Raw genomic sequence first — 23,899 nt, forward strand, 5'->3', positions numbered from 1 at the left:
TGGTCATATATGGATGTGAGAGTTGGAGTGTGAAGAAGGCTGAGCACCAAAGAATTGATGCTTTTGAACTGTGGTGTTGGAGAAGACTCTTGAGAGTCCTTGGACTGCAAGGAGATCCAGCCAGTCCATTCTGAAGGAGATCAGCCCTGGGATTTCTTTGGAGGGAATGATGCTAAAGCTGAAGCTCCAGTACTTTGGCCACCTCATGCAAAGAGTTGACTCATTGGAAAAGAGTCTGATGCTGGGAGGGATTGGGGGCAGGAGGAGAAGGGGACGACAGAGGATGAGATGGCTGGATGGCATCACGGACTCGATGGACGTGAGTCTGAATGAGCTCTAGGAGATGATGATGGACAGGGAGGCCTGGCGTGCTGCGATTCATGGGGTCGCAAAGAGTCGGACACGACTGAGCGACTGAACTGAACTGCACCTGAATTTCTAAGGCAAAATTGTCCTCACAACGATGGGGAAATGTTTTAGCAGATTAGAACTCATCTGACAGGTTGTTTCATGAAGTTCTTCAGACATGGAAAAGATGCATGCTATTTTTTTAATATCTGATCCATACCAAAATGTAAGAACACTTTAAAATATTTTCATTTTATTCATGAGGCTCAATTTAATTATAAGTAACAAATATTATCTGAGCACCAGTGTTTTTTTTTTTTTTTTTTGGCCTGGCACTTTTCTAGGCTCTTAAAGATATATAATAGGCAAGGTGCCTGCATTTTGCTTACATTGTAATGGGATAGATAGAAGATGAGTGACAATATTGATAGACAAGATATTTTATGTTAATGATAAGGGCTATGATGAAAGCCAAATAGATGCAATAGTGGAAAAAACTATTTTAAATTGGTTATGGAAGAAAGGTCTATTTGTAATTAAATTATGTAGAGTCAAGGTAATGGCAACGGAAGAGGAAATGGCAACCCACTCCAGTGTTCCGTCTGTGGGGTTGCACAGAGTCGGACACGACTGAAGCGACTTAGCAGCAGCAGCAGAGTCAAGGTATTAATCAAATATATGCCGTGAGCTCACGTTGGCCATATGCACAACAATGTACTACTAAATTCTATGTGGTTCTTATAAAGGGATGTATATGGATTCTTTGATTCTATGAAATTGTAACACATAAGAAGTACTTTAAAGGTAACAAAAGTATATTGCAACATTTAATATGGCTAAACAAATATTGGAGTTGGAAGACTGTCTTCCTGTACATCTTGACAATCCATATAGAGAAGCCAATTGAAATTGTTACTTCAAATGTGTAAGATCATCAAGGACTATTCAAATCACAGGTGTTGCTAGCAGTGACTTCAAGTAAGCACCATTAAGCTTGTGAAAATTAGATCTTCCATCTTTGATGTATCAGTTCCAGGTTCTAAGAATCCTCTGATCCCTTTCAAATTGCCCTCTTTGTTGAGTGTAAGCCTCATGAGTGAGAATGCCTTCCATAGTGCAGAGCTCATATAATCTCTTGGAAAGGTAAACATCCTCCCTGATTTTGGATGGTCTTTAGATTTTTAATGTCTCTTTTCTAAAGATGGATGGGATTAAATTTTGGAGGACCATCAGAAATTTCTTATAGTCTGAAGGTAAGGGACAGTCATGTATTTATTAACTGGAGCTGCCGTAACAAAACATCACAGAGTCGGAGGCTTAAACAATGTTGTTCAGTTGCTCAGTCATGTCAGACTCTTTGCAACCCCATGATATGCAGCACGCCAGGCTTCCCTATCTTTCACCATCACCATCTCTCAGAGCTTGCTTAAACTCATGTCTGTTGAGTCGGTGATGCCATCCAAGCATCTTGTCCTCTGTCATCCCCTTCTCCTCCTGCCTTCTATCCTTCCCAGCATCAGGGTCTTTTCCAATGATTCCGCTCTTTTCATCAGGTGGCCACAGTGTTGAAGCTTCAGAATCAGTCCTTCCAATGAATATTCAGGGTTGATTTCCTTTAGAATTGGCTGGTTTGATCTCCTTGCAGTCCAGGGGGCTCTCAGAATTTTTTCCAACTCCAACTTTCAAAAGCATCAATTCTTCAGCACTCAGCCTTCTTTATGGTCCAACTCTCACGTCTGTACATGGCTACTGGAAAAACCATAGCTTTGACTAGATGGACCTTTGTTGGCAAAGTAATGTCTCTGCTTTTTAATACACTCTCTAGGTTTGTCATAGTTTTTCTTTCAAGGAGCAAGTGTCTTTTTAATTCTATGGCTGCAGTCACTATACACAGTGATTTTGGAGCCCAAGAAAATAAAGTCTGTCACTGTTTCCATTGTTTCCCCATCTATTTGCCATGAAATGATGGCACTGGATCCCATGATCTTAGTTTTCTGAAAGTTGAGTTTTAAGCCAGCTTTTTCACTCTCCTCTTTCACCTTCTCAGGAGGCTTTTTAGTTCCTCTTCACTTTCTGCCATAAGGGTGGTGTCATCAGCATATCTGAGGTTATCAACATTCTTCCCAGCAGTGTTGATTCCAGCTTGTGCTTCGTCTAGCCCAGCATTTTGCATGACGTTCTCTGCATGTAGGTTAAATAAGCAGGGTGACAATATACAGTCTTGACATACTCTTTTCCCGATTGTGAACCAGTCCGTTTTTACATGTCCTTTTCTACCTATTGCTTAGAACTGGCTTAAACAGTAGAGATTTATTTTCTCAGAGTTCTGGAGTCTGGAAGTCCAAGGTCAAGCTGTTGGTGGGTTTGGTTTCTCCCAAGGCCTCTCTGCACTGAGTTTGCAGATGGTCCCCTTCCCACTTGTCCTCATGTGTTTTTTCTCAGTTCACATACCCTTGCCAACTCGTGTGTAACTAGATTTCCTCCTCTTACAAAGACACTAGTCAGATTGGATTGAGCCTCACCCTAACAGGCTTAGTTTAATTTAACCATTTTTAAAGGCTCTCTCTGTAAACACAGTGACATTCAGAGGTCCTGGGTTTAAGCCTTCAACCTGAGAATTTTGAATGGACACAGTTCAGCCCATAACAAGCAGTTATTGTGACTTTATCCTCTTGTTGTGACCACCACTAAATTTCATGAGCCATCTACAAGGCACTTTTGACAAGTAGAGGCCAGGAGGAGTCCGGGGTTCCCATGAATGGGGCTGTCTTCAAGTCTATTTTAATAGATGATGGTAAAGAGAAAGCACACAGTCTAAGCTTCCCTGCAGCTCTTCCACCTTCCCCGGCTTGGGCCTCCTTAACCAGTCCCCAGGAGCCTTGTGGGAGGGAGGCAGAGAAAAAGTGCACAGTCAGGCTTACCAAGTCACCATGATACACAGCAGTTTCACAGCTCCAATAAGGCTGCACTTAGGGTGAGAGGGATTGGGAATGAGAAGTAAGTTGACCAACCTGGAGTATTTTTTTCATTTGCATTTGTGGGGTTTAGTTGTTAAATGTTCTAAATTGCCCTGTTTATCAAATTACCCAAAGGGATGATACTCCATTAACAGTAAAGGAAGAGAGAGTATATGTATGGCCCCAGTCTTGGTGAAATAGCATTTAGGAGAAGTACTCTCTAGGGTTTCTTCTAAATATTAAAAAATCTATGATCCCAAGTCCAGTTTTAAATGATACTATTATAAATGATCACAAGGAGCATGTATAGATTTCATTATATCCTTAAGGATAGTAAATAAACCTGATGTAATAACTCACTCAAATATAGTCTCTGTTTTTTCTATAGCAGAATTCTCTAACACATTGAAAATGTAGTATGCTTGGAGTTTTCATGGTCATTCCTGGCAGGATTGAGGTTTGGGAGCAGTTCTCAGTAAGCATGCAGAGTTTCCCTACATATGTTAACAGTAACCAAACGTATATTTGGCCAGAGATCACATATCTAGCCTGAACCAATTACATTCATAAGAGGTGCAGTACACAGCAAAATAATGGTTAATCAGGAGAAGGGTAATTATTGCTAATAAAGCTGCGGTAGACAAGGTAATTTGTTGTGAGCAGTGTTTAATTTTATGGTGTAGATAAACCTGTTCATTCCAAACACATCTGAAGAAATGTGCTTTTGTTCACACATGATGATTCACAGTCCCCATCACCACAGCAACCATCCCCCATGGTGACTGGATCCTGGTGCCTGGTAGCCACAGCTTTGAAACTCCACATTTCTGCTAAGGACAAGAATTTTCTCTTCCTAGACATTCAAGTTCTGTGTTCTAAAGGGAGAAGGATCGAAACTCCAAAAGCCCTCATTTTGATCTTGTTAAAGTTTACCAGCATGGCTTCTCTATATCCATATTATTAGGTTGGTGCAAACGTAATTGTGGTTTCAAACTGTGAATTTTAAATCATTATAGCTAGGCTCAAATACATCTTTATTAGTCAAAATAAGAACCATTACAGTCACATTTTTGCCAGTGAGAAATAAGTTTGTTTATTCCTGTAGCATAAAAATCCATGCTTCAGGATTCAACAAACTCTTGGAAAGCATTTTTGGCCTCTTGCTGATTGTGGAAGAGTTTTCCCTACAAAAGGTTGTGGAGATACTTGAAGAAGTGGTAGTCAGTCAGCGAGAGGTCAGGTGAATGTGGCAGATGAGGCCAAACGTGATAGCCCAGTTCATTCGACTTTTGAAACATTGGTTGTGTGAGGTGGTCGGGCATTGATGTGGAGAATTGGGCCCTTCTGTTGACCAGTGCCAGGTGCAGGCATTGCAGCTTTCAGGGCATCTCATCAGTTTGCTGAGCATACTTCTCAGTGTAATCCCCCTCAGTTTCACCGGGGATTTAGAAAGCTGTAGTGGATCAGATGGGCAGCAGACCACCAAACAGGGACCATGACCTTTTTTGGTGCAAGTTTGGCTTTGGGAAATGCTTTGGAACTTCTTTTCAGTCCAGCCACTGAACTGGTCATCACTGGTTGTCATAAAATCCACTATTCATCGCGTGTGACAATCCAATAGAGAAATGCTTCATTGTTGTTGTATAGAATAAGAGAAGATGACATTTCAACAAAATGACGATTTTTAAAAAATTTTCAGTCAGCTCATGAGGCACCCACTTATCAATCTTTTTCACCTTTACAATTTGCTTAAAGTGCTGAATGATCTTAGAATGGTTGACACCAAGTTCTTCAGCAACTTCTTATATAGTTGTAAGAGGTTCAGCTTCAATGATCCTTTCAATTGGTAATTGTCAACTTCTGATGGCCAGCCACTACACTCTTCATCTTCCAGACTCTCATATCCTTTGCAAAATTTCTTGAACAACCAATGCACTGTATGTTTGTTAGCAGTTCCTGGCCAAATGCATTGTTAATGTTGCCAGTTGTCTCCGCTGCTTTACGACCCATTTTAAACTCAAATAATTTGCTTTTTGTCTAACATCATTTCCCTAGTCTAAAATAAATATAAAGAGCAAGTAATAAGTCATTAGCAAAAAAGCAAAGTGAAAAATGCACAGTAAAATGATATATAAGAATGATTTCAATACCAAATGGCGATTTCAACAATGCAAAAGCCGCAATTACTTTTGCACCAACCTAGTATATAATTAGTCTTCATAAAAATTTTATGTACTGATAAACATGCACAGAGTAGAATAATATCTTCTAATCAGTTGAGCAGAAGAGCTTCAAATTTATACTTTTTTCAATTTTATGTATTTTTGCTTTTTGCTGCGCTCCTGCTTTCTCTAGCTTGGCGGGCAGTGGCTGCTCTAGCTGCAGTGCATGGACCTCTCAGTGCAGCGGCTTCTCTCTTTGCAGAGCCCAGGCTCTAGGCTTGTGCACTTCAATAGCTGTGGCTCATGGGCTTAGTTGCCCTGCAGCATGTGGGATCTTCCTGGATCAGGGGTCGAACCCATGTGCCCTGCACTGGCAGGCAGATTCCTAACCACTGGACCACCAGGGAAGTCCCTTTACGTTTATTCTTAAAGAATAGTTAACATGGCTTTTAGATGATGTAAACATAGGTAATTAGATAATATAGGTAAGGTAAATATAAGCAAAAATTAAGGGAATTTTGGCAAAAATACTTTGTGATCTAGTTTACTGAGTCAGCTTAGATTGTCACTTGTCCAGGACTTGCCGAAAAAGACAACTGAAAAACAAAGGAAATGCTTGATCTTGCATTTACTATTAATGGCACCTTAAAATGGCCAAAGCCCTGCTTGGAGCATTTTGATATTTGAGTCCATTTGTGCTGTGTGTTTTGTGCCTATGCAAAGCTTTGTGCATACCATGTGCCTGAAGAGAAATTAGTCTCATCTGTTCAAGATATAGGCAAATTATTGAGCAGTGTCGCTGAGGCAGCTTGCGTTTTTCAGTAGAGATATCTGAGACAATAATTGGTTTGTGTGCTTTTCTTCTTTGATTAGGTGACAGCCATTCAGACCGAAGTGTCCCAGAAACAGAGGGAGTGTGAGGCGGACTTACTGAAAGCGGAGCCCGCCCTGGTGGCTGCGACAGCTGCCCTCAATACACTCAACAGGGTAAGAATGCTTCCTGGGCTCAGGGTTTCCTCAAAGTAATATTTGAAGGTTATTAGAGTTTGATAACTGGATTGAAAGTGAAATCCATGCAATCAAAAGGAAAGAAAGTCCCATAAAATGTTACAGTTGAAACAACTATTTAAGGACATCATTGAGGTCATTATTATAGTCGAGCTGCCTTTCCCATCCGAAGGTCTGTCCTCCTTGACCCCAGCACGTAGTCTCCTTTTGAATACTTCCAATGCCATGCAGTTTATGCTCTCATAAAAGGCAACTCTATTGTTAGCACTTAGATTTGGCCCAAATCCAGTGGTTCATATTATGTGTTGCTTTAAAAACCAAGTGGAAGATTCTTTATTTCCTCTGTTGCTTTAAGAAGTAAGTGGGGGGTTCTTTATATCCTCTGGATATTTCCTAGTATGGATATCTTATAAAAGTAGTTTTAATGATAGACTCTCAGGGAAAGAAGAAAAACCTGGATGCAAAGATACCTAGTTTTGACCCACACCGTTTTTCCTAAATTCACATTATTAGCAAAATCTCATTGAGCATTCAAATTCTCATAAGAGAAAATAAACTGTGGTGATCAGAAGGACTGTGTAAAGAGAGATGGAATTATGGGCAATGTTATTTTAAAAACTGGCAGCTGGTCTTGCCTTTCGGTTCTGCTAGGCCTCTGGGAGATTCCCAGGGCATTACTAGGCCTGAGGGTCTTGGACTCACCTTCGAAGAAGGGATCCAGACTTCCACTGCTCTTCAAAGAAATATTCCATTTGTTTCTCTCAGTATTCTTTTGAAGAAAATAATTTTGACTGTGAACAGAGAGTTATTATCTTCATGGATGTTTCTTTTAGCATTACCATAAAGTTAAACAGTTTAAAAGAACATAGGTATACTGTGATGGAAGATTGATTATTTTGCTTTCAAATAATCTGCTACCATTAAAATGAGAATTGTTAAATCCTAGCTAACAATGTGAAAAAATGTTCATGATCTATTAAGTAAACAAGGCATAGTGTAAAATAGCATATATTATGACATTTTTAAAATAAGAACATGCTAATACATAGGAAAAGTTGGAAAAAAGATAAAAGTAACTGATTATCTCTGAAATTTTATACTTTCCTCTTTCTGAGCTCTAGAATGTTTATGTTGTTCTTTGTGCTTTGTATTGACAGCTTTTTCTCTGAATATATTATTATTTACTCAGTCCAAATAAATTAATATCACTTAAGTATAAAGCTCAGTATATTTATAAATGATGAAAGGATTTTGGTTACTTAGTTCTCAGTTAGCATTAGCATATTCTCATTTTTGCTTTTGTTCTTGTTTTCACACCCTTTCTGTTCTTTGCAGTCATTTCCCAAATGAAAAGGCAATTTATGGTAATAGAGGAGAATCAGGTTCAACATTTGGTGAGATTATATAAGTAAGAGTATATAATACAGTTCAGGAAATTTCATAGAAAATCCTTAAAAAAACAAAACATGTATTGTGAACCTACGTATACTTCTTATAGATATTAATTCTTACTCCAAAGTATTTGCTCTGATACTTGTAACTTATTACATTAATACCATCTCTTGAGTAAATTAAGATCCTGGCCTTCAGAGACTAAAGAGGGATATAGAAAGAAGGTTCAGCCTCTACGGGCATCTTCCTGGTTGAGTCATTCTAGTGTAATAGAAGATGCTTCTTGTGCATATAGAGCAGAAAGACAACACTAAGAGACTCTGAGCTAAAGGACTCTGTTTCTGGGTTGTTGCTGTTATTTAGTCACTGAGTTGTGTCTGACTCTTTGTGACCCCGTGGACTATAGCCCACCAGGCTCTTCTGTCCATGGGATTCTCCAGGCAAGAATACTAGAGTGGGTTGCCATTTCATACTCCAGGGGATCTTCCCTACTCAGGGATCAAACCCATGTCTCTTGAATTGGCATGCAGATTCTTTACCACTGCACCACCAGGGAAGTCCCTGTTTCTAGAAGGCCTGATTAAAAGGCAAATATATTATGTAGGTTGGATGAACCCATAAATACCCTAAAACCTGTACATTTGTGAAATTCCCTGGCCTCAGTGTGCAAGACTCTGCAGGACTGGTACATTAGGACGATAAATTTACTTGGAAGGCAAAAAAGGCAGTGATGTTTTCAAAGTATCAGAAAAGTGCCAGAAAGACCTGGACCTACTGGTGTCCCACAGTGGAATCTCTGGGAGGGCTGCAAAAACTGCCAGACCGAGACTGGTGTGAAGAGGAGAGGGTGGGAAAGACCAGCCACTGAAGACCAGCTTAATGACCCAACAGTGGCCGTGAGAGAGCAGAGCGCCCTGGTCTTCAGAGTGTGTGTGCTTTTCTTCAGGTCAATCTCACCGAGCTGAAAGCCTTTCCCAACCCTCCAAATGCAGTTACCAACGTTACTGCGGCTGTGATGGTCCTTCTGGCTCCCCGGGGCAGAGTGCCGAAAGACCGGAGTTGGAAAGCAGCTAAAGTCTTCATGGGAAAGGTATCAGCCTGGCAGCATGAAAATTCTGACGATTTCTGTGTTCAGTTCTGTGGTTATACTTGACAGCAGGGACAGGGGAGGAATGGGCTGGGAGTTTGGGCTTAGCAGATGCAGACTATTTTATGCAGAATGGATAAACAACGGGGTCCTATTGCATAGCACAGGGAACTATATTCAATATCCTCTGATAGACCATATGAAAAGAAAGTGTGTGTATATATAGTCTCTATATATGTATTATTGAATCTCTGTGCTCTACATCAGAAATTAACCCAACATTGTGAATCAACTATACTTCAGTAAAATAAATTTTCTTAAAGTACAGACAGTTTGAGGAGAAAGAAGAAAGCTATAAAATTCCTAACTATTAAAAAGAAGTCATGTTCACATTTGCTGAAAGTAATCTACTGTGTGTTCTCCGGACCTAGAACTTTTGTTTGCCAAGTTGGAGATTAGCATGGGGTTGTAGCACACCCAGATCAGCACCAGCAGCAGTTGGAAGGTTGCTAATTATGTTCAAAATTATGAAAGCAGTTAAGTGTAGGAGGGAGAAAATTACATGGATTTCTTCTGTTGGAAAATGTTACTAATGTACAAGAAGGTGAAGCAAAGGGGCTTTGGGGTATGTGTTTTTCTTTTTCTTTTCTGCCTTTCTTTTCTTCAAAATGTGAATGCCTCCTGTGCAAAGACTGAATATTTTACCCTGGGACAAAAGGGATTTTAAAAGTGTCCATTGCTAATTCTAACTTTAGACTGTAAAGACCGAAAAAGTCAAACAGTGGGATAAATGCAGCTTGCCAATTTTGCCTTTGTGATGTGAATCCTAAAAGCTGATTTTAACTTTTGATCTTGGAATTTTCTCTGCAGCACAAATGGCTCATTGCAATAAGTCTTTTTTGCTTTACAGGTGGATGATTTTTTGCAAGCGTTAATTAACTATGACAAAGAGCACATTCCAGAGAATTGTCTAAAAGTGGTGAAGGAGCAGTACTTGAGAGACCCCGAGTTCAACCCAAACCTGATTCGGACCAAATCTTTTGCAGCAGCTGGTCTCTGCGCCTGGGTCATCAACATCATGAAATTCTATGAGGTGTATCAGGCATGACCAGATGGTTTATGGGTGTTATTCAGGAAGGGTCATATATATATTAATTTCTAGACCAGCAAAAGATGTAAAATAATTTGATATTTAATTATCTGAATAAGATACATTTCTAAGAATAAGACATGAAGGCGTCAGATTAATCAGAATTCTCTAAAGAAGGATATCTGAAATGTTGGAAGCCATGCTTTTTCAGGGTAGAGTAACTTCTTTAGGTCAAATAGCAGCAATTAAATTTGATTAGATAAAAACATCTGGGGAGAATAATTATATTTATTTATATTGAAATATTTCAGTTGTTGGCTTGAAACAACTGCAAGTCTGAGTTCATGTTTAATTAAATTTCATCTGCTCTCAAAGCAGAAATTTACACTAGCTACAAGTAGACTAAATGAGATGAGAAATAACCTTTGGAGGACTTTTGTATTTTAATGACAAATGTGTTTTTGACTGTATGCGGTCTTTTCTAAAGTTTGTGCTTTGGGGCCAAATATAGATAGATGATCATCTCAGTTAATCATGTATTTATCAGGTACTTGTCTGTCAGGTATGTCCCAAACACTTTGTGAAGGACTGGATGTGAAAGGGAACATGCATGGCCCTTTGCCAGGAAGAGCTGACTCATTTCTGTCTTTAAATCTTGTGTGTTATATTCAAAGGTGGAATTGCTGAGGAAATGCCACTGTCACTCCCAGAACGATTTTCAGAAAACTAGGTTATGTCCCTCACTCTGAGGACCCATGGGAATAGGACCCTGTCCGTCTCTCTTTAGTGGAAACCTGTATCAGGGAAGACTGCAGACGGATCACAGCTGATGGGCAGCCTCATTCCATAATGGCACGCCTGACTACTGTGCTAGCCTCACGCCCTAGGTGGAAAGACAAGGCCAGCACTGGACCATTGCTGTGTTCTGTGTTGTTTTGCTATAAAATAGAACAGAAAATTTAATTTCCTTTCTCCCTTCCCAACAGAATATTTGATCCACTCAAATGCTCAAACCACCCATTCAGATAGCCTTTAAGGTGGCCAGGAACTTAGGAAAAAAAGAAAAAGTGTTAGTGTGGTTAACGTTATACTGTGTGAGGGTATCTCACATTGTTCCTTTCTGGGTTCAGAGAATTTCTCCACACCAATTTTCTGCGTTTAAGGCAAGACATAATCCCACCTTTAGCTGTAGCTGCTGTACTCGACAATTTCTGGTGATACGAGGATTGTCTCCAAATTTTATGAAAAAATAATTTTAGTATCTTAATGGTATTTGACCTGTGTAGCATTTTATGCTAGTGCTTGTCACTCTAATGTCCACAACAAATGAGTGAGTAATGGACAAGCAGAGAGAATTTGGAAGGCTATGTGGATTTTTGTTCTGCCATTAGTTGTTACCATGACTAAGATTAAACACCAAATTTATAGGTGAATTAGAGATTTTAACTGTAAAGCTTCCAGCAAATAGAAGACCGAATGATTACCTGCCCTCTTTGCATCTTGATTGCCTTGTGAAATAACCCTTATGTGGCTTTTCAGGTCTACTGTGACGTGGAGCCCAAACGCCAAGCATTAGCCCAGGCAAACTTAGAACTCTCTGCAGCTGCTGAGAAATTGGAGGCTATCAGGAAAAAGCTAGCGGTAAGTACAGGCTCCAACACTGAAGAAGTTCCTAAGAGGTGGAGCCCCGCCCCCACTCTTAGGATCCCACCTTCAGACAGGGCTGTCTCTGAGACCTACTGCTCAGGAAGGAATTGGATCTTTCATGAAAATATTCATTTATGTTCTTCTTCAGTAGACATTCTTTGTCTGCTGGATGCTGACTGAGCTGGAAAAGGGAACTTTCATGATTTCTGCACTTAAGAAACTTCCATGGTCTGGCAGTAGAAAGAGGGTAGCATTCAGGGATTTAAAGCAAGGATTCTGGAACCAAAGTGCCTGGGTTTACATCCAGACTCCACTATTTACTGTTTCCCCCAGCACATGTTAGTTAACCTCTTTGAGCCTCTTTTTTCTCATCTGAGAAATTGGTACTGTAATAGCATTTACTTAGGTAGATCATGAAGATTTTTATCCAATTTTTGGATTTTTATCTCATTTTTGAGAGTAATTCAATTAGCATGGTGCCCGGCATATAGTATGTGATTAGAAAATGCTAACTGAAAATATTATCACCTTGACTCTCTCTACAAGTACATAACAGATCATTGTCATTTGGTGCTACAAGTATATGTGTGACTATATCCAGAAGGCAATAGGAGCACTGAAAAAGAGCCTAGAGAAATTAGGGAAAGTCTCATGATGAAGGTGTATTTGATATGAGCTGCAAAAATTACTTGGGAGTCACCAAGGATAATAAGATCAGGAGAGGTGTTTGTGATTTAAAAACAAAAAAGTGAAGAAAAGAGGGAAGAAGCAGTTGGTAGACTTCATGAGTCCTAGTAGGCCAGAACCCTAACATGAGTGTCTGGGGGATGGTTAGGAATAGTAGGAAGGAATGAAAGATGAAGTTGCAAAAACCTTCTCTGCCTTTCATGCTGCAGAATTTAAATCTTACCTGACCTTGGTATTGAGCCTTTGAAAGATTTTAATAGGTTAAAATGGCGTGGTCGCTTTTCATCAACTGAATGGAAGCTGGAGGAAGAGAAGAAGCTAGCTGCAGAAAGACAAGTTAGAAGTGCCACTGTGGGTCCTACGAGGGCCTCGGTTAGGCAGGAGAAGCTACAGTAGAGACAAGAAGCAGCAGCTGGTAGACTGGACAAGTCCGTGCATTCGAGGCTGCTGATGACATGGTAGTGGAGGGACACATACAGAACAGAGATGATGAGCTGGAGGTGCCTGACATGATAGCTTGGAGTGGTATAGTCAGAGTGGCAAGGCTGGGTAACCCTGGCCACCTAGGGAAATCCTCAGAGCTTCAGTTTCTTAACTGTCACTTTGTGAATCACAGCTAACTCTCAAGGTGGGCATCTGTGATGTATTTTGGCTACCAGCATCCAATCTACCTTCTTTGGGTGGCAACTGACTGGTTTATCTTTGGAGAATTACCTTTTCCCACTGGGTACACTCAGGTAGGACTTCGATCAGGGGTACCTTCTTCTGTCCTAGCTGAAGTCTGGTTATGTGATCTAAGCTTTGCCAGTTTGACTCCCCCAATCTCTAGAATCAAATTAGTAGCCAGAGAATGAGACTGAAAATAAAGTTCATGTAAGGTAGGACTGTGTCCAGAGGAAGCTTTCAAGTATTTTGTTCCTGCCCCCAAGTCTCTCTCGAGTTCCTAGGAGCCTGCATGCGATTCTGTGCCTTTCCTTTCCTTGAAAGAGCTCCCCCATTTTCAGGAGATTCTCTTTACCTTAATTTGGCTAGAGATGGTCTCTAGGAGCAGAAAGAGTTGAGGGGAGACCTGAAGGAGCATGCTCCCATCTTGGAGGAATTCCTACCATGGGTCTCTGAGCCCATGAACTCAGGGATCACTGTACCTGGACTGTGGTGCTCACAGTGGGCAGGCAGCCAAGCCAGGCTTCCTATAGAACAGGACTTGAACTTGGCTTGATTATATGTGGGAACACTATTGTCAACAACAGTAGCTGATTTAGACAAATTTAGAAAAAAACATATTCATTTTATTAAATTTAGCTTCATTTATTGGTCAATGCTCTCATTGTCAATGTGACTAAAACCTTTAGAAGAACGTGGCCATCTATTATTAATGGCTTTATGTAATTGTTAGAAGCAAGTGAATATTCATGGCAAAGTAATGAGAATGCTCAAGACAGCCATGAAAGTAAAAGTGTTAGTTGCTCAGTCGTGTCTGCCTCCTTGCAACCCTACGGTCTGTAGCCTGCCGGGCTCCTCTGTCCATGGGATTCTCCAGGCAAGAATACTAGAGAGATTCCCTTCTCCAGGCAATCTTCCCAACCCAGGCATCGAACCCAGTTCTCTTGCATTGCAGGCAGAATCCTTATTGTCTTACCAGTTCTAAAGTAAAGACTTTCTATGCTTGTGGAATTCGCCCTCTTTTGGGTACAGCCTGCAATGAGCTGAAAAGAACTGCTTACCTTGGTTGTTTTCAAAGACCCGCAGTAGAAGCAGAGGTTTGTATATCAATTAACTGCAAATCTAAGTTTACAGACGCAGAGAAAAGAATAACAGTCACAATGTCTTTATGGAAGTTGGTCTCTTCTATCCCCCTATCAAGTGGATTTCCAGAGAGTAGTTATTAATGCATCAGAATCTTTGTCTGCTGTTTCTACCACCATTGAATTAGGTGATAGTAATGTGTCAGTAATGTCTTGGTTTTTATGGTCATATTGTGGTTATATGGGAGAATGTCCTTTGTAGGAAATTTAAAGTAAAAAACGATTCTCTATGAAGACTGGTCAGGCCACAGTCAAAGACAAACTGCATAGTTTCTGTCTGTCGGTACAGAGTCAAGCCAAGGTTTGAGCCCAGGTGTCGTGATAATTTTTGCCAGCTTTGCTTTCGTCTCCTTCAGCCTCTGTTTCCGTCTCTCTTGTGGCCTTTCTCACCTCCTCATCTCTCCTCTCTCCTCCTTCTGTTGCCTTCTCACCTAGAAAAGCAGGGCTGTGTCTACCAGCATTTAGGAAATTCATTCATTCAGTAACTAGTATTAGACTTTGTATATTTGTTCTTTCAAAGTCTTTATCTCTACTTTCAGACTAAAAGATGGCCTCATATTGAAGGCTGAGTGGGGAAAAAAACAAAACTTCTTAGGTCATCTTGTCTTGAAACATACAGGATCTAAGGATGGCCCTGAAAATGTGCAAACTCATCTCTTTAGGGTAGTGGTTCTCAGAGTGTGTTCTCTCGACCACAGAAGCATCAGTGTCACCTGGGAACTCATTAGAGGTCCAGACTCTCAGATCCACCGAAAGAGCACCCTTGGCAGGGAGTCCAGGAATTGGGGTTTGATCAAACCCTCCAGGTGGTTCTGGTGCACACTTCAGCTGGAGAACACTGATTTCAGGGTGTCTGGTAGGCTGGGGTCTTCAGACTAAGTCCTTCCCCCACCTCCCATTTATTTCTAGAACCTGAGAGGCCAGGGCCTGTCCGGAACTGTGAAGCAACCAAGATTCTACCCAACTCACAGGCTGACAGGTTACCCACCGCTCTTTCACAGATGCTGGGCAGAAGATGTGGGGTACGGGGCTGAGTGAGTCAGAGTGGAGGGCTTCATTGCCCACAGCACAACGAGCAGCGTGAGCCTCGTGTGGGCCTCAGCTCCCCCAATCCCCGTGTCCGTGATGCACAGTGGGTCAGCTGAGGCATTTCACAGTGGGTTTGTGTCATAGCTGAGATATCCCAAGCTTAGGAAACACCCCCTATAAAGAAAGCTGCGAGTAAATCTGCCCAACTTTTGTCCCACAGAGAAACACATCTTTAGTACTCTGGTGCAGGAGCACTTCTGTCCGTGCCCTGAGAGAAACACTGGCTCTATTTCCGAAGCCTATGTGCTCTGCAGATATCTTGCGGAAGATAGTCCAGAGCAAGAGCTGTCAGTACCTCTTCATGAGAGGCAGAGAAAGCAAGTGCAGGAGCCCATGGTCTCCCAATATACAATACCTCCTTTACAAAAGGAAACAGTATGTCAGCTTATATCTTAGGTGTGTGAATTATTGCTGATGAGTCGCTCAGTCCTGTCTGACTCTGTGACCCCGTGGACTGCAGCATGCCAGGCTTTCCTGTCCTTCACTGTCTCCTAGAGTTTGTTTAAACTCATGTCTATTGAATCAGTGATGCCATCCAACCATCTCGTCACCTCTGTTGCCCCCTGCTCCTCCTACCCTCAATCTTTCCCAGCATCAGAGTCTTTTCCAATGAGTTGGCTCTTTGCATCAGGTAGCAAAGTATTGGAGCTTCAGCCTCAGTCCTTCTGAGGAATACTCAGGGTTTATTTTCTTTAAGAATGACTGGTTTGATCTCCTTGCAGTCCAAGGGACTCTCAAAAGTCTTCTCCAGGACCATAGTTTGAAAGCATCAATTCTTCAGTGCTCAGCCTTCTTTATGGTCCAGCTCTCACATCCATACATGACTACTGGAAAAACCATAGCTTTGGCTTTGTCAGCAAGGTAATATCTCTGCTTTTTATTAGGGTTTCTAGGTTTGTGATAGCTTTTCTTCCAAGGAGCAAGCATCTTTTAATTTCATGGCTGAAGTCACCATCCACAGTGATTTTGGAGCCCAAGAAAATAAAGTCTATCACTATTTCCATGGTTTCCCCATCTATTTGCCATGAAGTAATGGCACTGGATGCCATGATCTTAGTTTTTTGAATGCAGAGTTTTATGCCAGCTTTTTCACTCTCCTCTTTCACTGTCATCAGGAGACGCTTTAGTTCCTATTCACGTTCTGCCATAAGTGTGGTGCCATCAGCATATCTGAGGTTATCGATATTTCTCCCAGCAATCTTGATTCCAGCTTGTGCTTCATCCACCCCAGTATTTTGCATGATGTACTCTGCATTTACATTAAATAAGGAGAATGACAATATGCAGCCTTGACGCACTCCCTTCCCAATTTTGAACCAGTCCGTTGTTGCACATTCAGTTCTAACTGTTGCTTCTTAACCTGCATAGACATTTCTCAGGAGGTAGGTCAGGTGGTCTGGTATTCCCATCTCTTTAAGAATTTTCCACAGTTTGTTGTAATCTACACAGTCTAAGGTTTTAGCATAGTCAATGAAACAGAAGTAGATGTTTTTCTGGAATTCCCTTGCTTTTTCTGTGATTCAGTGGATGTTGGCAATTTGATCTCTGGTTTCTCTGCCTTTTCTAAATCCAGCTTGTACATCTGAAAGTTCTTGGTTCAAATAACTGTTGAAGCCTACTTTGAAGGATTTTCAGCATTACCTTGCCAATATGTGAAATGAGTGCAGTTGTGCGGAGAAGGTAATGGCAACCCACTCCAGTACTCTTGCCTGGCAAACCCCATGGATGGAGGAGCCTGGTAGGCTGCAGTCCATGGGGTCACGAAAAGTCGGACACGACTGAGCGACTTCACTTTCACTTTTCACTTTCATGCATTGGAGAAGGAAATGGCAACCCACTCCAGTGTTCTTGCCTGGAGAATCCCAGGGACAGGGGAGCCTGGTGGGCCGCCATCTATGGGGTCGCACAGAGTCGGACACGACTGAAGCGACTTAGCAGCAGCAGTGCAATAGTATGAACGTTCTTTGGCGTCGGCCGCTTTTGGGATTGGAATGAAAACTGACCTGTTCCAGCTCTGTGGCCACTGCTAAGTTTTCCAAATTAACAGCATCATCTTTTAGGATTTTAAATAGCTCAGCTGGAATTCCATGAACTCCATTAGCTTTGTTTGTAGTAATCCTTCCTAAGGCCCACCTGACTTTGCACACCAGGATGTCTGGCTCTAGGTGAGTGACCACACCATCATGGTTATCTGGGTCATTAAGACTTTTTTTGTATAGTTCTTCTGTGTATTTCTGCCATCTCTTCTTAGTCTCTTCTGCTTCTGTTAGGTCTGTGTATAACTAGGTCAACCCTATGGAATGGATGACATTATTTCATTTTTCAGATGATGCATACATGCATGCTAAGTCACTTCAGTTGTGTCTGACTAATGAAACTGAGGCGTAGAGAGCTTACACAGTCCACCTTGAGGCTGCTTAGCTGATAGCAGAATCCAGATATGAACTCAGGTGTCTGATACCAGAGCTAAGGTCAGCTTCTGTATTTTATAAAAACCATGCACTGTATGTGTGTGTTTGTACTTATGTGCACACATGGTCTTGTCCAACTCTTGCGACCCCATGGAATGTAGCCTGCCAGGCTCCTCTGTCCATAGGATTTTACTGGCAAGAATACTAGAGTGGGTTGCCGTTTCCTCCTCCAGGGGCTCTTCCTGACCCAGAGACTGAACCTGTGCCTCTTGTGTCTCCTGCATTGACAGGAGGGTTCTTCACCACTGTGCCACCTGAACGTGAAAAGGGAAAGTTGCTCAGTCGTGTCGAACTCTTTGCAACCCCATGGACTGAATTCTCGAGGCCAGAATACTGGAGTGGGTAGCCTTTCCCTTCTCCAGGGGATCTTCCCAACCCAGGGATAAACCCAGGTCTCCCGCATTGCAGGTGGATTCTTTACCAGCTGAGCCACAAGGGAAACCCAAGAATACTGGAGTGGGTAGCCTATCCCTTCTCCACTGGATCTTCCTGACCTAGGAATTGAACTGGGGTCTCCTGCATTGCAGGGGGATTCTTTACCAACTGAACTATCAGGGAACCCACTGTGCCACCTGGGAAGCCCTATAAAACCATAAGTACTTCTAATAAAATATACCTCTAGATATTATTTATTTTGACCTGATTTCTAACTGTAGATGTGTGATATCTCCACCATTTCTCACAAATTTGGCATTATTTCATATGTAAATCTTAAATATGACATGTACTTTTTTAAAGAAGTATTACTTCAATGATATAAGTTAAGATAATAATGTAATAATTGGGTCATAGACAAATATTGACAGTCTCTCTAAATAGGGTATGTTCTACAAATTTGATTATTAAAGTCTCTTGGAATTTTGCACATATTTATAAGCACAGTGTTAAAAATCTCATTTAGGATTGTTAGAACATGCAGGTAGCAAGATGCTATAATAAGGAGTCTCCCAAGTATTTGCTCCCTTAGTCAAGGCTCCTTTAGCTATACAAAATAGAAACCCCCTTAGGAAACCTTAAGCCAAAATGGAGACCAGGAATACTCATGGCACTCTGAGGGGGGGAAAAAAAAAAAAACTGTGTGACTTGGTCTCTGGAGGAACAGGATCCAGGAAGTGGGAAGCTGTCAAGAACATGTTTAGGGCCATGTGACTTCTCCCCTTGCTACCTTTCATTCTTTCTCTTTCTCTGGACTGATTTCTCGTGCTTTCCTGTGCCCCTGGTGAAAGATGGTCCCTCTCTAAATGAAGCCCTCCCCAATATACACATCTTCCCAGATCTTATAATGCTGAAGACAGTGGCATGCCTCAGCTTTGCAATCCCAAGTTTCCAGAAGAGAAAATCTGATTGGCCAAGCCAGGCCAGGGTCTGAGATCTAAAGGGGCTCAATAATTAACACTCTTCTTCATTGCCTGAATTATGGACCAATGAGAAGTGGAAAGAGAAGTCAGCAGAGAGAACAGAAAGATGACCTTCATCGTTAATATATGGAAGCTGAGGCTTAGGCACGAGTGAGGGAACTGGACACTCAGAGTGTATTTGAGTCAGCAGGGCACGTCCACTGGCCCAGGTAGCTGTCTGCACTCTGCCCAGTGTGGGAGGACGAGAGGAAGACTGCATGGTTGCCCTGATGCATTTATTATCACCAACCTTTCATCTTCTCCCAAAACGTATGTGTGCTTAAGGGGCAAAGGAGAGAAGGAAGTTTGCTTCATTTACCTTAAGGTAACAGGTGTTTTAAGATGATTGTAATGTTTGCTTTTTATCTAAAAATGGCTCAGAAGTTAATTTTGACTCTTTTTTTTTTTTCTTTAAAGGATTTGGATCGAAATCTGAGCAGACTCACAGATTCATTTGAAAAGGCAATAGCTGAGAAAGTTCGCTGTCAAGAAGAGGTGAACCAAACTAATAAAACTATTGAACTAGCCAACAGACTTGTGAGGGAACTTGAGGTGAGTGAACCTTTTCTTCCAAAATTCTAACCAAAATATTAAGAATCAGCTTTTGGGGATTTTATCCTTATTTGCTCTCAACAATGACTGACTAAACATGGAATCAGCAACAAAAAGGGGAATAAGAATCATTTATACTGGACAGGGGGGCAGGAACTTGGGAGTGCCTGCTGATGGGTATGAGTTTCTCTATTGTGTGAGAGAAACCTTCTAAAATTATTGGGAATGATGACATGAATCTGTGAATATATTAAAACCCACTCAACCGAAGACTTGAAAGGGTGAATTTCATGATATGTGAATTTCAAAGCTCTTATTTGTAAGTGCTACCTAAAAATATAGAATTGCACTACTAGACATGCATTTAGCTGAACGTGATAGAAAAGTTGCTTCACAGTGCCTTAAACAAAAGGGAGTTTATTTTTTACATATTACAAAAAAAAATTGCAGAGGTAGGCCATTATCAGTGTCATTTCAGGGAATGAGTGATCAGACCCCTGACTTGTCTGCAGCCTTCTGCTGTCAGAGCACATGTCTGTTCACCCTCATACATTTTATAGCTGTGTGCCAGATGGATGCTACTCCTGCAAGTTCAGGCAGGAGAGAAGAATCTGTAGCAGCTAGATTTTTCTCCTTTTATAACAAAAACACGTTTTATGCTCAAGGCAACCCCTTAAGCAGACTTACCTAAAGTACTTGTTTGTTTAGCCAGAGCTAGAGTGACCACGGATAGATGCAAAGAAGGCAGGGAACATGGGAAATGGGGTGATCATAACTGACTCATCCAGTTCATCCCGGGGCACTGGACACAGTCACAGTCTTTACAGAATCAGAGTTCTCTCACCAGGAAAGGAGAGAGAAATGTAAGTTAGGATGGCTGAGGCTGGCCTAATTTCTTATACGTAGACTTTTAACAATCTAATTTAAATTTACTACAAACTTAAACCCATTATCCCTCTGAAACTCATAGGTTATTATATGTAAACTCACTCTTCATTCTGCTTGATCCACTCTCTGCTCAGTCTCAATAACTGCTGGTCTTTTCTTCTAGTTATTATGGCCTAAAGCTCTAGAATCCCCTTGACTTACTGCTTTCTTCCTCACACCCATATTCAGTTCAGCAGCATACTGTCCTGGCTCGCCCTTCAGACTCCATTCAGAATCCCAGCACTCTCAGCACCTTCACCTCTCCGTGCTGGCCCAGGCCTCCAGCACCTCCCCCTGGAGCATCGCCCTGCCTCCACCACTGCCCTCAAGGTCCACACTCCTTATAGCCGCTGAGTGACGTTGTTAGAAAAACCAAGTCCACTCATGTTACCGCTCTCTCAGAATTCTCCAATAACTAGTTGTCTCACTCAAAATTCAGTCCCGAGGTTTTGCCAGGCCTGCAGGACCCTCCATGAGCTGGCCCCTGGATATCTCTGTCCTCCACTCTGCCACCCTCTGCCCTGCTCCATCCTCACCAGGCAGCTCGCTCCTCCTCACCCCGCCAGTCACTCTCCTACCCCATGGCCTTTGCCTCCTTCCTCCCTGTGGCTGACACTTTTCCAGGCAATGATATTACTGGGTCCCATACTTCCTTCAGGTATCTGCCAGAAGTTCTCCTTATTACCTGGTTTTCTCTGACCTCCCTTTGTTAAAAAGCATGCGCCTTGCCCCCCCCCCCCCACACACATATACATACACACACACATGAATACACACATGCATGCACACACCACTCTATAGATCTTTTTTTTGCCACTTTATTTTTTTAATTGAAGGATAATTGCTTTACAGAATTTTGTGGTTTTCTGTCAAAGAATCAGCCACAGCACTCTATAGATGTTTTTGTTTCCTCTGCTTTACTATTTTTTCATAGTTTGTATCATCATATGACTCACGCACTTGGATACATGCATGTGTGAACATATATACTCTTTTGTGGTCTTTTTCCCCTAACTAGACTATGAGCTCTCAAAAGCAGGAAACTTCATTTGTTTCCTGCACTGCTTGATCCCAAACATATAGAGTAGGCCCTGGAGGCATTTGTTGAATGAGTGAATGAGTGAGTTTGGGAAGAACTACTGTGTTGAAAAAAATTCTGGGGGCCTTTGAAGATTCATTTTTATTAGATCTGTTGAGAAATTATGCAGGCTCCTAGTAGAGTTTATACCTGCTTCCATTTGAAGTGATAAGATTTAGGCAGTGTGAAGGGTTTGCCATTTATAAGGTACCTATGGAAAAGAGGAATGCCATTTAATTAGACTTACTTGAAGTAGAGAATGAATGAAAGTTTTATCAAGGGAAAAACAGGCCTTGTATCTTGCTACCTTGTATGTCTAGCACACAGTGATATCTTCCAAAGGCTTTATTTATTCGTGATAATTTAGATTATGATTTAGAAAAAGAGAGGAAAAATGGCTGAATAATGTTAACTAACAAAAAATACATGTAAGTGTGTATATACGTATATTTTTAAAAGATTAATTGAAGATGTCAGACCTTTTCCTTTGAGGATAAATTCTTTCTGACTAGAACAGGAGACAGTTAACTTCTGAAAAACACCAAGACTGATGATTTTGTCTATATAGCATTGACCTGGAAGCTATAGTCTCAACCATTCAGACTAATAAATCAGGCAATTTATATTTAATCATTAACTAACTCCAGAGCTAACAGCTGTTCAAAATTAGAAATGGGTCACCCCAGCCAGGATGACATTACAGGCAATCTATAATGCATTAGAATAAAATTATAGTGATTTTTAACTGTCTAGAAATTTATTACAGGACATGTTCCAATTCTTAAACCCTTGTTAGCCAGTGTCAGTAATGATTTATGTTGCGTGGGTGGTATAGTGAAATTATTGACGATTTCAATCGCCGATAAGTCTATGTTTAGTAAATCTTCAAGTTTCAAAGCTGTTTTGGAGAATGAGGTGGGTGCCCTTTATTGTTTATCATTTACTAACCAAAGACAACAAAGTTGGAGGGAAGGCAAATGAGAGATTCTTCTTCAAAATTAATGGATATATTATCTATAGCTGAGGAAGGAAAGTAATGAATTCTATAAAGAAGGCAAGGGAGTTGAAGTTGCCTAGTGTTTAATTATAGAGCTAACTTGGAGTGATCTTTATCGAGCAAAGCAGACTATCTTAAAATAGATTTCATAACCATTGGCACCTGCTAGTTTCATTACCTCAGTGCTGAAGGTATTGTGATGGCTTGCAGGGAGCTAGTATTGCAATTTGCTCTGACATAAATTACTTTTGCTTTCTGTGGTCTCCCCTCTTTCATGAGTAAAGCTGAATTCTTCCACAAGGTTCTTCATTGTTTTTACCAACATTTTGCTGGTTTTATTTCTCCACTTCCTATTAATTTACATATGCTTAGAATGTGGTATTAAATTTTAGCATGCATTGAAACCAAATGAATTAGTGAAGTGTCCTGCAGTTCAGTCAATCCATAGATATTTATTACAGTTTTATTCAAATCCAATATTAAGGGCTCTACATACTTAACCTGGAAATCAGATTTTCAATGTCTAATCATGTAGATAGAAGGAGTTGAACAGCATCCTTTGAGCACACTGTCTTCAAAGCTAGTGACATCCTTCTGGTTTCCATCTTTTTACATGGGTTGTAAGCTCTTCCACTGATTGAGTAATTATATTGCAGAAATAACCCACATTTAGTAACTATCAGCACTGATCTTTAATTAATAGAATTCTAGTAAGATGGCTCTTTTAAGCTTTATGTTGTAAATAATTAACATAACTAGAGTTTGTCACTTTCCTTTTTCTATAACCCACCCATGGCTGGTATGTTTAAGATGATGTTTGCCGAGGGAGGTATACAGTACCATTGCTGAAAAGCAAAAATGCTGGTGAACAGCCAAGCTGCCATAAAAATCCTAACATCACTCAGGCTTGGCCAAGCTCTTGGTCCTGTACTTGTAGAGGGACAAGAGAGTGACCATCAGCCTTTTAAGAAGGACCTCAAGCCTAACTGAAGAGTTATGGCATCCAACAAAAAGGAGATGTTAAAGATCTAATGTCGTATTACCATAAACTTCACTGACAGGAGAATGAGAGCACCTTCGTAATAATGGGGTCACATGAATGAGTGATGAGCATCGTTATGCCCCCCCAGTCATGCTGTGTCCCTTCTCCAGGCTGTGCAGGTGACCATGGTATAAGGTAATTACATTAAATGTTTCTTGAGTTG

The 23,899-nt window shown here is 41.1% G+C and overlaps 1 protein-coding gene across 1 annotated transcript in view; it reads left to right on the forward strand.

Moving 5' to 3' along the window:
• Nucleotides 1-23,899, forward strand: part of DNAH11 (dynein axonemal heavy chain 11) — a 357,268-nt gene that overhangs the window by 222,816 nt on the left and 110,553 nt on the right. Inside the window, exons 58-62 of the mRNA XM_068973106.1 lie at nt 6,341-6,454; nt 8,814-8,957; nt 9,865-10,047; nt 11,584-11,685; nt 19,558-19,696. Coding sequence (XP_068829207.1) covers nt 6,341-6,454; nt 8,814-8,957; nt 9,865-10,047; nt 11,584-11,685; nt 19,558-19,696 — 682 coding nt within the window. The remainder of the gene's footprint in view (nt 1-6,340; nt 6,455-8,813; nt 8,958-9,864; nt 10,048-11,583; nt 11,686-19,557; nt 19,697-23,899) is intronic.

The sequence above is a fragment of the Capricornis sumatraensis genome, chromosome 5, assembly GCF_032405125.1.
Source record: "Capricornis sumatraensis isolate serow.1 chromosome 5, serow.2, whole genome shotgun sequence".
NCBI lineage: Eukaryota > Metazoa > Chordata > Mammalia > Artiodactyla > Bovidae > Capricornis > Capricornis sumatraensis.